This window comes from Ascaphus truei, chromosome 3, assembly GCF_040206685.1.
Source record: "Ascaphus truei isolate aAscTru1 chromosome 3, aAscTru1.hap1, whole genome shotgun sequence".
NCBI lineage: Eukaryota > Metazoa > Chordata > Amphibia > Anura > Ascaphidae > Ascaphus > Ascaphus truei.
In genome coordinates this window covers 101869062-101884660 of record NC_134485.1, presented here as the reverse complement: position 1 = coordinate 101884660, position 15599 = coordinate 101869062, and the positions used below count along the sequence as shown (strand labels likewise).

Below are 15599 nucleotides of genomic sequence, written 5' to 3'. Positions count from 1 at the left end.
ACGCCACCACAATGGATTTGAAATGAAACAACTGAGATGCAATAGAAGTGCAGACTTTCAGCTTTAATTCAAGGGGTTGAACAAAAAAATCGTATGAAATGTTTATAGGAATTGCAACCATTTTCATACACAGTCCCCTTACATCAGGGGCTCAAATGTAATTGGACAAATTAACACAATCATAAATAAAATGTTAATTTTTAATTCTTTATCGAGAATCCTTTGCAGGCAATGACTGCTTGAAGTCACCAAACGCTGGGTTATCTAATTTGTGATGCTTTGCCAGGCATTTACTGCAGCTACCTTCAGTTGTTGAAACCGCTGTACATCCATAAAAAGCTGAAAATTATTCGGGCCTGAAGTGGATGCTCAAATCTGATGAAGACCTTTATGTTGAAACGCGTAGGGTTAATCATCTGAGAGAGGAACACTACTGTGAGAGGATTGTCCCCCTTTCCTAGGTCTGTTTCACAGCAGACTAGGCTGAAATAGACTGCAGTGTTGATTGAGCTTCAGACGGTGCAGTTTCTAAGCTGAACGTCTTGCGAGACGCGAAGAGGCTCCCCACATGATGCAGAAGCGGTGAGTGTGGTCTAGGCAAGCCGCGCGTCTGGAGACGCTGGAAGTACAGATTTCTAGTTCAGCGACAGAGGAGGAGATTGAGGTAGAGGGTAGCAGTGCATCTGGAGACGCGGAAAGCACTGATACACGGACATATTGAAGAGGGGTGAGTGAACCGACGGAGAAATAGGAAGGAGAGGCAGGCTAGCCCCTTCCTCTCTCCCCCCCCTCTCTCCAAACAGTGTCTCACACTGCCAACAAGACGATATATTCCACAACCCACCACCCAGAAGATCATCACGGAAGGTAAGGAGAACTACCACGATTGTTTTATCTGTGTGAGCATTATCCTATGCTATAGGAATTACACCCAAGGAGGCATAAAGTCTTTTTAAAGACTTGGATTCATATTGGGACATTATTACTATCTAGTCTACATAGTGTGACCCTCTCTCATATTTGCAATTGCTGTTTTATTTTATACCTAAGGAAGTTTCTATAATAAATATAATTTCTAAGAAGACTATAACCCATCTAAGTATTGCACTGATTATATTATCTCCAAGTTCTATTTGATAGTGTATTAATCAAAAGTTTCTACGGATGCAGTTACACTCTTAAACAGATCCAATTGGATACAGTGACAAGTCTATCTGTTCAGAGATCCCTACCAGCTGAAGTGCCTCATTATTTTCAAATCAAGTTAGGATTAATTTTGATTCCCTCACTTTCCTGTTTCTTTCCCTTTGCGCCTAGGTCATCTTCACTATATATATATATATATATATATATATATATATATATTTTTTATTTTTTGCATTGCCAGTATAACCAACCCCACACTGATGAGACCAATTAAGGTAGAAACAGCTGTCTGTTGGTGGGTTTACTGGCTATGCATCTTAACCTGGCTGTGCTCAAAGCTGCGACCATGCAGCAAGATTAAGCCTATAGGGAACCATATTAATGGTTTTGAAGCAAACGGTGGTACTGTCTGCTCATTTGCATGTAATTTCCCAGAATCCCTTGCTGCAGTGGAAGTGGAAGTGCTGTGTGCTGGGTGATAATGGTGAAAGGCGGGGTTGCAGACCTGCTAAGACATGCAAATGAGCATACAGTAATATTTTCATTTGATATATATATATATATATATATATATATATATATATATATATATATATATATATTATACAGCATATCAAGAGGGAGCTGTATTTAATTTTTAATGTCATTAATAATATGTGTCACAGGAGACCAGCCTTTTAACACTGGGATCACTCTCACCAGATGATAGCTAACCGGGCTTCACCTTTATTTGATAAAGCGCTGTCATAGCGCGAAACGCGTTAGAGGACCCTTTTTAATGTAGCTGTTGCTACCATGCATCTGGAATAAAGCATTTTTACTTTTCACGGATCTGCCTCCAGCCCTAATTCTTTGCAGTGCTCCACCATCTCCCTACACAGACTTCACCTTTATTATGTCAGGCTTCATTTAGAATCCTAATTTAATTAGTCAGCAAGGGGTTTTTCTTTCCCCCTGCTTTCTTTATAAAAAAAATTTTGTATTTGCAAACTATATACTAGCTATCTGCAGCTAATATAAATAGAGAGTGGGTGCTCCAAAGAAGGTGAAATCTTCACGCAATAACATCAATAATTCAAATGTAGGGCTCATGCATATGACTCTAACATGGAGTGGGTATTTTATATAGTGTGATATGTGAGCGACCAGTCAAAAATCAATATAACTTCTCCTGAAGGAAACAATCAAAAATGCTAGATTTCACCTTGATGTGACCTCATTGGAGGAAATATACCACATACTGGTACTCATATATGTCCATAAACCACATTGAAATATCTTGAAGAGATATTACCCACTCCTTGAGTCTTGGAGAGTCCGTAGTGGTGTGCCTGAAACGAGTAGGAGGAAATTCACCTCCTTTGGGTGATGTGTTGTACTTGTGCTGAATAAATAGACTTTAGTTTAATACCACCTGACTCCTTGGCAGTACGCTTCTTTCCTCTTTTTTTCTACATTTGCAGCTAATAGCAAGTTCCTTTTTTTCTATTTTGGAGGTCTTTTCAGTGTGTTCTCTTATATTTTTTTTTTAATTGTTTGTGTATCTAATGTGTTAAATTAAAATTCATTCTTTGATTACTTTCATACATCATGTGTATTTGCGGTTATTTTTGAGTGCTTTTATAAGGATTTTGTTTTCTTTTGTGTCTTTATATTTAACTTTCCATTAGGACCACCAGGCATTATATTATAGATGTATTTATATATCTTTCAGATTTATATTATATGCTGCATTTGTGATTTCCAGTGTTATCGTGACCATTTTGTGTGTCTCTCTCTCTTCTCTCTCTCTTCTCTCTCTCTTCTCTCTCTCTTCTCTCTCTCTTCTCTCTCTCTTCTCTCTCTCTTCTCTTCTTTCTCTTCTCTCTCTTCTATCTCTTATCTCTCTCTTCTCTCTCTCTTCTAATCTCCTGGTATTGAGGCCACATGCAAGCAGATGTTGATTTTGGAGTGTGGTCCCATCCATATTCTATATATCACAAGACTGAAAGTTAATCAGCTCAATTTAAAGTAGCAAAAAGAGATGAGGACAAAGTGATAGTTGTGCTGATCTCTTTGGTTCTTGCTTAGTTCTCGTCTGTTTATTACATCCCTGTTTATTACATCCCTGGCATCGGCTTTTACCTTGTCAACTACTGTTGTTTGAAATGTGTGTGGATGGCAGTGGGCATTAATTTCCCTCAGGGCAAATGTTTAGAAACAAATGTCTCAAGAAGGCAACTATTCATTTACAGGTAGGGGATGCATAAATCTGATTACCTTTTGATTGGGATTGAACAAGCAAGATTGACAATCAAGTCTCCTCCCCCACTCAAAGTTGTACTTGCTAAGGAAAGCACATACTATTTCCAAACTTTGAAAAAGATTTATATTTCCTAAAAAAAGAAAATAACGGATTCTGAAATTATAGTGTATGCGAGTTCAATAAATAGAATGTGAATGCTTAAGATTTTCTAAATAACAAAAAAAAGTTACACATTTACATTTTAACAACAGCTAATTTAAACCTTTTGAGAAGAAAATAATTTTGAATGTTCTTGTAATAACGGTTTATTTAATATTGCAAAATGTTTTTAATTTCTTCTCACAATGATTAGGTCCCTTCGTGCTGAGCACTTTTGGTATTCTGAGACTTTCCCAATCTATCCTCTGTGATAGAATTGTTCCAATCCTGTTCTAATTGTTTCACAAATGTTCTAAAAATTGTTTTAATAATGTTCTTCAGTTGTTGAGGCAAATATGTCATTTTGATAGCAAGTGAAGATACAGAGATTAGTATTAAAAATGTTGAATCAAACAAGTTACAGTACCTGTAAAGAGCTTCAAATATATCTTTGGATGATATTCCAAAAGCCCTTTCATACTGGGGTTTGCCTTCTCTGAAAAACAATATAACATTTTAGATTTATAAATTATTGTACAGGTGATAAGAGATAAGGATTGAGATAACGGATACGGAAAGAGATCAGGATTTAGATGATTGAACAGTATAGTAATAAGAGATAAGGACAGAGATCTGAATAGAGATAAGGACAGAGATAAGGATAGAGATAATGCTAAACATATAGGGGCTTATTATATAAGCTTTGTTAGCGCTTAACAATGCGATCCCAAAAGCCCCATTGACTTGAATGGGGCTTTCCGTACAGATCCCACGTTTCATCCACACAGCTCAAGGGGGCTCCAAATGGTCTGCACACTCACCCTACGCATTTTATTCAGAGGAGCTTCATCAGGGGTTAAATTGATTTATTGATTATACGTTACATCAACCCATGATGAAGCTCATCTGAGTGAAACGCATTGGGTGAGTGTTCAGACCATTTGGAGCCCCCCTGAGCTATCTGGAAGACCATTCTGAGGATCCTGGACCAAGTTTAGCATGGTCTATGCTTGTACCTGATTAGAACTCCCTGTGGATGGCCACCACATGTGCTATTTCAAAGAAAAGGTGACAAGAACCATATCCACTTTCTGGTCCAGGGTGATCCACATGCATGCACCTTTAGCACTTAAGTGTATTACTTTTTTATTACCTGTTTAGAAAACAAATCTATACTATCTGTGTCCTTCTGTTCTGTTCACATATGGGGATCACCCCATCTTTCTATCCTTTTCCTGATGAATATCCACTAGTACGCATTGGAAGAACTCCTCTGAGTTGGTAACTGAATAACCACAATGCTTATTTTCAACTTCTCAATTGTGAGTGAAATACCTTTCAATTAACATCACAATGCTGATTTATACATAAATGCACTATTTTGTGTTTCTCTTATTTTCCCACATATTTGGGGAGTTTTTGTGCTTCTGAGAGATAGAGATGGTAGAGATGATAGATAGAGAAGATAAAGATGATATTGATAGAGATAGAGATGATAGAGATAATGATTAAGATAATGATACATATTTAATCATCATTGCCAACTTCTTCTTAAACTTAAGATTATATTCCTTTAATGATAAAGAAATTGCAAAACTTATGAAATTAATAGGAATAAACTGATATGCAGCTGATACATTTGGCAGTTTTAATATTATTTAAAAAAATTAAAGTGCAATGCAAGCTACATTCCTACTGGACTGTATAACTATATTTATAAAAAAAATCTTATATTTCAGAAGAATAATAGTCTACTTGAAATACCTTTCCCCCCTCTCAAGTTAGGAGTGTGGAGTTGAACACACTGGCAAATTACAGTGGGTTACTAAAAGTAGATTAAACTACTCTACAAATTAATAAAGCTCAAAAGTAAGAGACAGTGTTCTTAATTCATATTCTTACACCATTATTATGTGTTTGCATTGAATTGAGTCAGTGCTTTTTAACTTATTGTTCTTATAATAATATTTACCCTAATATTACCATTAGGTAATATTTTGTAAATATTTTCAGAATATATTGTAATAGAGGTAGCCAGATTACCATTCCTAGCTGCCGGAATGCCGCTGGCAACAAACCACAGCTTTCTGTGACAGCGTGGAGAAAAGTTGTGTGCAGCCAATATTGAGCTGCTGCAACTGCCCACAGCTGTCACCGTCTCTGGAGCCGCAGCATACTTTTTTTTACTCTGGTAGAGCCCCAGCTCGAAGGACACCAGCTGGTGTTAAAAATGAATAATCAGACCAGGGTTTGGCAATCCGGGCAAGAATATATTAGGTGAGTACTGCTGTGGCCCCTCCTATCCTCTGACTTACCCGGAAAAATGCAGGGATGTTATCTGTTTCTCACATGCCTTCTCTGTGCGGCCCGAAATCAGCTGATAGCGCTAATAGCACTAGACAATGAAAGCGCTTAGCGCTAAACAATAGAAATGCCCGCAGGCGCCCAAAACGGCTGAAAACTGCCCGCATCAGCCCGCGATTTGCCCGCGATTTTTAAAATTGCGGGGAAAAGGCCACAGGAGAATAAAGGCGGCCGCCACTGTAACTGTAAGAAGTTCTGTCCTGCTCTAAGGCATATGTGTAGTGAGGAGAGGGTAATCAGGCCTAAATAAAGGTATTATACCCGGCTGAATAACCCCAACTTGCATTGGGAATGAAGGGGTTAAAAGTATTTACACTGCACTGTTGTATTTGCCTTTTCCCAGCCTTCTTAACCCCAATTTGCAGCTTATTCCCTGCCTGCTGTAATAGAAATAAAGGCAAAGTGTGCTATGATATTTTGCGGTACAAGATGGCGTTGTGAGCACCAAAGCCAGTGCTGATTGAAGAAGCTTGGCTTTGGTTTGGAGGTCTGTTTGAAGTATTGGTATCTATCCATTCGACCTCGTAACCACAAGTCAATTGAATAATTGGCTTGCGGTTAGATTTGAAATTCTTTACCGATAAAATGTATCTGTACCTTGTTAGCCCCGTAACTTGAAAGGCAGAACGTCTATTGCCGTGGGAAATGTGTCAATTGACGTGGGAAGTAGGTGAACTTGGCTCCCCACAAGCAAGCATTTTCAATTAAGGGGGCTAACTCGCGAACCAAGGCACCAAGCACCCTGAATGTTTGTGGGCAAGTGTAAATAAATAAACCATGCTCACACATATAAAAATTACAGTGGTGGTACACCCAAAACATGATGTTTTAATAAAGTGTGTTATACTGTGAATTTAAAATTTACAGGCAGGAACTGTTTTCTGTAAGCCCGGGAAGAAATCCTTTGGCATGTAAATGTGCTAAGTGTGAATGAGCTGAGGGTATTTTCCTTCCTGTATTTCAAAGGGGTCCCGCTAAGCAGGAGCCTCTAAGTCTAGGGAAAATGCAGGGATGAAAAGTCTCAGAGATCCAAGGTGTGAAAATGACCAGGATGTTGCAAAGTGCCAGATCCAGGCACCCCGCAGGAGCTATTCGCACCGTGGAGCAAAACTCCAGACCCAGGGTCGGCAGGGAAAGGGTGTATTCCAGGTATGCTAAACTGCATGGGTGTCAAGTGAGCACATGCGCTTTGCAGACCGGAAAGCCTTTTTTGCCCGTTTTGCAAACTACGGGCAAATCAGGGATTGATGGGTTAAATGTTCCCACGGAGGGGATTGGGTGTCCATGTTAAGGCTAGACTGGTGAACCCTTTAACTGTGCCCGCCGGACTAACACCAGTGTGATCCAGATACGATTCATGTGACTACGCTTTACGCAGGATTTCGTTCAAGCACAGAGGTAGTGGATCCAAGACGCAAGAGGTTAATAATATCGCAACCAAGAATTTACCCAAATCTTCGGAATTCGTTAGCCCTGGTGACTCCAGAACGAATTCCTACAAACTTTAACGAAATTCTTTGATTTGGCAAAGTTATTAGATCGGCAACTTGCGATCTAGCCAAGTGGGCTTTTAAAGAGACTGCATTTCTTGCACTTTCTCACAAAGGACAATTTAATTTGTTTCCCCATCCCAGTAAGTGTTGTATTAAGTATATTCTGAAGTTGTCGTGTGTTTGTCTAGTGACGAAGTTGAGACATTAGGGGGTCTGACATAACAACATAACAGCATTTAGGATGAAGCCATTTTGTTTGAATATTTCAATCCGCCATCTTGTCTTGTCTCTGTGTTTCATTTCTGTGTTTCATTTCTGTATGAACAAACGTATGAAGCAGAGAATGGAATGTTTTCGCTCTTAGCTGACTTTATTGATCTTTCCTCATCCAATCAGCTTCAAATTGAAAGTGTAAACAGGCTAGAAGTTGTGAGAACCCTTGAGATAAGCTCAGATTCTTACAGAGAAACTGATTCTCATACAATGTGGCAAAATAGGCACATCCCATTTAACGCTATAATGGTTTTTAGCTGACAGACAGTTATCCAGTATTATTATGTATTACAAAATGACATCAGCTTTAGTATTGTTATGTATTACAAAATGAGGTAATATTAGTGACGTGCAAGCCCCCCATAAAGGGGTGGAGCTTTAGGTTTTAGGGTATAAATATATGGCATACCATGTTATTGTTAGAGAGCTTTTTTTCAAAAGCTGTCTCCGTTGTGCACTTGACTTGAATAAATTCACGTGTTATTCTGTTTCAAAATAACCTCAGACTGTGTTTTTTATTTACGCTTTTCTCACTAGCAAGGAAATAAATCACAATTTATTTTGCCACCTTTCAATCAATTTCCTGTTCAATCGTGAATCACAAAAATATAAAAAGTGTTGATAAGTTCGTGTCCACCGTGACAGTATGAGCAGAATAAAATAAAACACAAGAGTTGCAAGTATCACTTTCTTCCGCTATTCAAACCTATTGTACTTAAAACCTGTAATAAATAAACTATTTTTAAAACGGAAAGTTAACCTGTATTGCTGCTGTAAAATGTCAATGTATTCAAAGGGGCATCTGATTGGAAGGAAACAAAAGCAAAACTGCTTGCTTTACAAAACTATGGCCCATTTGTACAGTGTGTGTGTGTGTGTGTGTGTGTGTGTGTGTGTGTGTGTGTGTGTGTGTGTGTGTGTGTGTGTGTGTGTGTGTGTGTGTGTGTGTGTGTTTGTGTGTGTGTGTCTCTGTGGGTGTGGCTCTGTGGGTGTGGCTCTGTATGTGTGTGTCACTGGCTCTGTGTGTGTGTGTGTCACTGGCTCTGTGCATGTGTGTCACTGGCTCTGTGAGTGTGTCACTGTCTCTGTGAGTGTGTCACTGGGTGTGTGGGTCAGTGGCTCTGTGTGTGTGTGGGTCAGTGGCTCTGTGTGTGGTTCAGTGGCTCTATGTGTGGTTCAGTGGCTCTGTGTGTGGTTCAGTGGCTCTGTGTGTGGTTCAGTGGCTCTGGGTGTGTGGGTCAGTGGCTCTGTGTGAGTATATGGGTCAGTGACTGTGTGTGTGTCAGTGGCTCTGTGGGTGTGGGTGTGTGGGTCAGTGGCAGTGTGGGTCTGTGGGTCAGTGGCTCTGTGTGTGCGTGTGTGGGTTAGTGGCAGTGTCGGTCATTAGCTCTGTGTGTGGGTCAGTAGCTCTGTGTGTGGGTCAGTAGCTCTGTGTGTGTCAGTGGCTGTGTGTGTGTGTGTGTCAATGTGTGTGTGTGTGTGTCAATGTGTGTGTGTGTGTGTGTGCGTGCGTGCGTGTGTGTGTGTGTGTGTGTGTGTCTGTATATATATATAAACAGCAGGTATTACCAGAACTTCATCCGGAAAGAAGAGACAGCACACAGCCAGGTTGATATGACAATATATTGGGGTAACAAAAACCAAGGCACTGCATCTGACGTTTCGGTCAGGTACATGTGACCTTCCTCAGGGATGTGCATTGAAAGAGTGCCAGTGAATAAACATATATACCCAAACCAATCAACATAATGAAACTCCCCTGTGTGAACAAGAATTGCAAACATGCAGAAACAGACATATGGCGTTGGTGACACGCAATCAATCTGTGGAGCGCACCGCCATCTTGCAGCATCATCTGTCACAATGTACAGATGCAGGCACTGTGACTCACTCTTCCCTACAGCCGCGCCAACCTATGGTGCTGTCGCGTGACGTCACACTGTGCGCCGTGTTCGCGCATGCGCATTGGTAAATCGTTTTGCCAACAGACATAATGGGCAGGCACAGTGAAGGTGGTGCTCTGTATTTACTGGTCACATGTCCGTGCTGTGGTGGCAGCAATTTGGTAGTTTGTGCTATGTAGTGCACCCAGGTACCTATGAGCGTCGCTGCCGCACATACACTGCCATTTGTTTACATGTGCAGGCTAGGTGAAACCTCGGTCCGCAATGCTCAAGCGCGAGCACGGCGCACAGTGTGACGTCATGCGACAGCGCCGTAGGTTGGCGCGGCTGCAGGGAAGAGTGAGTCACAGTGCCTGCACGTGTACATTGTGACAGATGATGCTGCAAGATGGCGGTGTGATGCATAGATTTATTCCGTGTCACCAACGCCACTTGTCTGTTTCTGCATGTTTGCAATTGGTGTTCACACAGGTGAGTTTGATTATGTTGATTGGTTTGGGTATATATGTTTGTTCACTAGCACTCTTTCAATGCACATCCCTGAGGAAGGTCACATGTAGTTGACCGAAACGTCGGATGTAGTGCCTTGGTTTTTGTTAACCCAATATATTGTCATAACCTGGCTGTGTGCTGTCTCTTCTTTCCGGATGAAGTTCTGGTAATACCTCCTTTAATATGCATATGGGATAAGCATCAGTATTTCATTGTTTACAGAGTGCCTGCTGCCTTGTTTTATTTATTTATATATATATATATATATATATATATATATATATATATATATATATTTCTGATTTTTGAAATATATATATATACTGTATATATATATATATATTTAAAAAATCAGAAAAATTATCAATTTGATACATCTGGCACAATGTCTTTGCTTCAGAATCCCATATTTTGCCCATAAATGCTTCTACTTTAAAGACTTGTACGTTCATGCCTATTTGCTCTCCAGTAAGAAAATACAAAACAGAGATCAGAGATTACAGTTGCTGTGACAAGGGAGGGGGGGCTGGCCCGGTAATAAAGGGGTTACCCCCCAGCTGGCCAACCCTACCCTTGTGTGGGAGGTGAGGGGTTAACTGTAATAATGCTTATATGTGTTTTTATTCCCCTGCCTTAGTACAATATATGTTCCCCCCTTTTGGTTGAATGTACAGTAGAGGCAACTCTTATTCGAACAAAAACCAGTGGCAATTCCCCAAAAAACCCAGGAAACACCCAGGTACATTCTGAATACATGCCTTAAACTTTCCTTAAACTAGCCCCAGCATTTCTGCATTGATTAATGGCCTATCAGATTAACAGGGGGGGTCCCTGACAGTCACATTCAAACTGAATTGGACTGCCAGGGATCCCTGCTGTTTTAATCCTATGGGTCGTTAGTCAATGCAGAAATGCCTTAAACGTGCCTCAAACTAGCCCAGAACATACCCAGCACATACCCAGAATGTAACCCGGCTAGTTTACGGCAAATGTTAGAATAAACGTTGCCTCTACTGTATTTCGCTGGTTACATGTGTTTTTACCCTTACAGTGTATATACCAAGCACAAACACTGGGATCAGGTCAGGAGGGAAAGGGTTAACTGTGTTTGTATGTTTATGGCCCTTTGTTCCCCTTCCCGCCTTTTTACCTCCCATTTGCAGCCCTGTCCCATAGGTCACTATTCGAGCTCCATAGAAGTCTATGGAGATTTCAAGGTTTTTGGCCCTATCCCAAGGAAAACCAGTGGGTTGATCCCAAGAGGATGAGCGGAGCTCCCCATTGAAATGAATGACGCAATGCATTTCAATGGGGATACCTTGAGTCCACTCTCTAAGAACTGAGTTGGATCCCGGCCAAACCGCAGTATCCGAAAATAGCTACAATCTCCAAGAAAGAGCTGTGATCGCCAAAGTGCCGTGGGAACTCGGTCACGGCCAAGTTCAAACATATTAAAATCAAAACTGTGGTTCTGGGACAGCTAGTGATCCAATTCTTTTTGCCCTTAGCTCATGGGAAGCCCTTTAATCAGCCTCAACCAGCTCTGACGGGCAATGGCCGCGAGAAAGGGTCACGCCCACCACAAGGGTCGCCACCATTGACTAAATGGCAGAGGAAAGCTGCTAGGTTTTAAAACGCGAAGTGCAAAAGTGCATAAATCTGAAACCATTATCTCCGGTTCGGTGAGTACTGGAGGACTGGGATTTGGCCACCATGCAGTCACAACTCCAGCATGATTGCATGGCAATTTTCAGCCCTCTCCGATCAACTGGACGGAGTATGGTTGACTGTCTAAATTGTGTTTCTACCATTGACTACAATGGCGGAGAAATGCAATCTGTGAAACATGTGGTTTTAAAATCCAATATTGTATCTCCGGTTCACTGGGTCGCAGCGAGCTGAAAATTGGCCACCATGGAGAGTCCCCTCTGGCATGGGGGCCTGCCAAGTGTTAGCCCGCTCGGCCTAACGGAACGGAATATTTGTATGTATATAAAATATTGTAGTTCACTACACTGGCGACACACTTTATTCGAGCTCGGCTAGTCCCACGAATTCGGGTATACCCGGGTGTATTGAGGTTTGTGACTGTTTTCTGCCCGAGTGCATTGAGGTATTTTCCAAGCAGGGATTGAAGCATTTTATTCCCGCTGGCTGCAATACTGCACAGTATATATATATACTGCATTACAATTCATGAATTTAAGCCATCTGGTAGACACGCGAAGCATTGCAGCCTATTAAATCCTAATCATTATCATTTAACAGATCAGCCGCCCGTCAGCCAGGCATGAACCCAGGCTGGGAAGGCAAACGCAACGGGGCTTGTCAGAGGTGAGGAGCGGCGCATTCCAGGTATCTGCCAGGTACATACTGGGTATTTGCTCGAATAAAGTGTGTCGGTGCAGTATATTTTATGCCTACAGTAAAGCCCATGAAAGTTACTGGCCCATAAGGTATGTTAATGGCCAGGGGGCGACAGTGTGTCTACAGAAAGACCACTGATAAAAGGCTCATCCCCCCAGATTGTGTATACAGGGTGGAGATAAAGCAGGACATGGCCATTCACATGAAGTGCCATAATTCACACCTCCAGTCAGAATTACCCGGCCCAGAACCCCATCTGGTAGACTTGGGGACGCCAACTCTTTAGAGTGGGGTTAGGGAAATGGGACCAACCTGATGGATTGTGCACATGTGCCAGCTACCTGGGGGCAGGTACCAGATTGCTTCCCACGTTAGCTGGCAAAAGGTAATTGGACCCAGGTAATTGTCATCCAATAGAAAAACAAAAAGAACGATTCCTGCGCTCCTACCAATTAGGCTAAGATAAAATAATATTCTCATGAAAAAGGGTATTTGGTTAAACCCTTTGGCCAAAGCATTATTAAGCCTGCATGCCACGTCAAGGCAACCCGTTTATTGCAGGTACCTACACTATACTGTATGTATATGTAATAATTGTCCCATGGACTAGTGAAAAAAGTGTTAAATCCTTGAAGGGGTTAAATAAAGCATGAGCTTATGTGAGTAGTGCAATTAAAATCTGGCTAAAGCCAGTATCATACTTACCTTTGCTATAAAGGTAATCAGGGTGCACAAATTCCCTAGTGTGAATATAATACAACTTACACATATATATATCTCTCTGTCAGCCTCAAACATTCACCTACCATTCAATGGAGGGTGATGTCCAGGCTGACACTGGGGTGTAATATACCTGCACTAATTGGAAAATTGGTAGGGGCTCAGTAACTGCTATGTAAAGCAGATGAGCATTTAAACCTACCTCTATTACACCCCAATGTCAGTCTGGACATCACCCTCCATTGAATGGTAGGTGAATGTGTGAGTCTGACAGAGAGATATATATGTGTAAGTTGTGTTGGCTTACAAATGCTATTATTTTATATTAGCCTAATTGGTAGGAGCGCAGGAATCGTTCTTTTTGTTTTTCTATATGTAAGGCCTATCTTTTTACCTGCAGCAAACTTCTATAGGGAGGAGCGCGGTATTATGTACAGTTTCTCACTGATATTAGGCAATCCTTTTCCTTGCTGCATACTCCCATAGGGCATTTTAAATTTAGTATCTCTGAAACGTCATAGGGGTAGGTTTAAATGCTCATCTGCTTTACATAGCAGTTACTGAGCCCCTACCAATTTTCCAATTAGTGCAGGTATATTACACCCCAGTGTCAGTCTGGACATCACCCTCCATTGAATGGTAGGTGAATGTGTGAGGCTGACAGAGAGATATATATGTGTAAGTTGAATTATATTCACACCAGGGAATTTGTGCACCCTGATTACCTTTATAGCAAAGGTAAGTATGATACTGGCTTTAGCCAGATTTTAATTGCACTACTCACATAAGCTCATGCTTTATTTAACCCCTTCAGGGATTTAACACTTTTTTCACTAGTCCATGGGAGAATTATTACATATACATACAGTATAGTGTAGGTACCTGCATTAAACGGGTTGCCTTGACGTGGCATGCAGGCTTACAAATGCTTTGGCCAAAGGGTTTAACCAAATACCCTTTTTCATGAGAATATTATTTTATCTTAGCCTAATTGGTAGGAGCGCAGGAATCGTTCTTTTTGTTTTTCTATATGTAAGGCCTATCTTTTTACCTGCAGCAAACTTCTATAGGGAGGAGCGCGGTATTATGTACAAATTGTCATCCAATACCTGAGTTCCAATGTTAGGAATAGAGCCCAAATCCCATATAAACGATTGTAAGCTCTATGCCGTTGTTCATCGTGATTGTACCTGATGCCTGATGAATTGCTAACCTGAACCCTGGTTATTTCATTGTCCCCTTCCTAAGTAACTGTATATATTACGTTTGTTATTTGTCCAATATTGTGTGTCCACCTGTCTTTTAGAGAATAAAATCTCTTTATTATATCATAGCCGTATTCAATTCAATCAAGTTATTTGGCATATATTATAACCCTGTGGCTACCGTGACAGTGGCTTATTAGTCAATATGCAGTAAACAGGTCGGCAAGAACATCATAGTTAATGTAGGATTTAGTACTGTGCCCATCAACTATGGTATTGTAGGAAAACACAGGTTTTTATGGGTTATCCTATTAAATTACTGCAAAACAAAAATGGAACATAGCTATAGTATTTTTTTAATGGAATACATTTTGATAAACCCCAAGATTAGTCCTCATCTGTATTAAATTGTAGCAGAAGACACAGACTGTTTTTGTTCCTTCAATGTAAATTTAAATTACATAAAGGTTGTGAGAGAACTCCTTGTAGACTTTACTTTAACCACAAATCATACTTGCACCAGTATAAACTATGACTTGCAACTGATATTATTGTCAATGACAGTTGTACTCAACTTTAGTCGTCAAGAACCCTCAACAGCTCAGATTTTAAGGATATTTCGACTTCACCACAGGCGTGGAAACACTGGTCTACAACATTGCATACTATAAATATAGCTTCTATCATACCTTATTGCTTCAGGTAAGAAGTGCCAGCTCTTGTAATTATTATGAGAGTAGTACATCATCATGTGGTAGAGAGACCTTGAACTTGACTTTGTGAGGTATATGCTGGAAAGATCTGTGTTTGCATAGAAAGCTATAAAAGAGAAAGAAGAGTTTAGTTTGCTGATATAAAATATTAATTGACCTGAATATTCACTGACAATGTTAAACTGTATTATGAATTTTGAAGCACATGCCAACAGGAAACTTCAGGCTTGGCACTCTGTGGAATAAAGGATATCCATCCATCTTCAATTTACTTGCAATGATATAAATGGGCTTATCATACATATTTCAGGTAACATTCCCCTTCAAATCGGAACATCTAGAAGTGTGATTATAAATCCTATCCATGTATTTCAAGAAACAAAATGTACTATTGGGAAAAACTTGCATATCATACACTATTGTGGTATGAGTTATCTGCTTGCATATGTCAGGCAATTGTCATTTAATGATTAGCCAAAAATTCAACATGTGGCACAGATCAGCAACACAATATGATCAACAAGAACTGTTCTATACAA

General features: G+C 40.5%; 1 protein-coding gene across 2 annotated transcripts in view; it reads right to left on the bottom strand.

Annotated features, from left to right (window-relative positions):
• Positions 1-15187, bottom strand: part of LOC142490951 (acetylserotonin O-methyltransferase-like) — a 35196-nt gene extending 20009 nt beyond the window's left edge. The window contains exons 1-2 of one of the 2 annotated variants that reach the window (XM_075593324.1): positions 15037-15187; positions 3957-4025 (exon numbers count right to left, since the gene is read on the bottom strand). In XM_075593324.1, the coding sequence (XP_075449439.1) occupies positions 3957-4025; positions 15037-15098 (131 nt within the window). In that variant the 5' untranslated portion in view covers positions 15099-15187. The remainder of the gene's footprint in view (positions 1-3956; positions 4026-15036) is intronic. The other variant, XM_075593325.1, reaches the window with a different exon arrangement.
• Between the last annotated feature and the right edge of the window lie 412 nt (positions 15188-15599).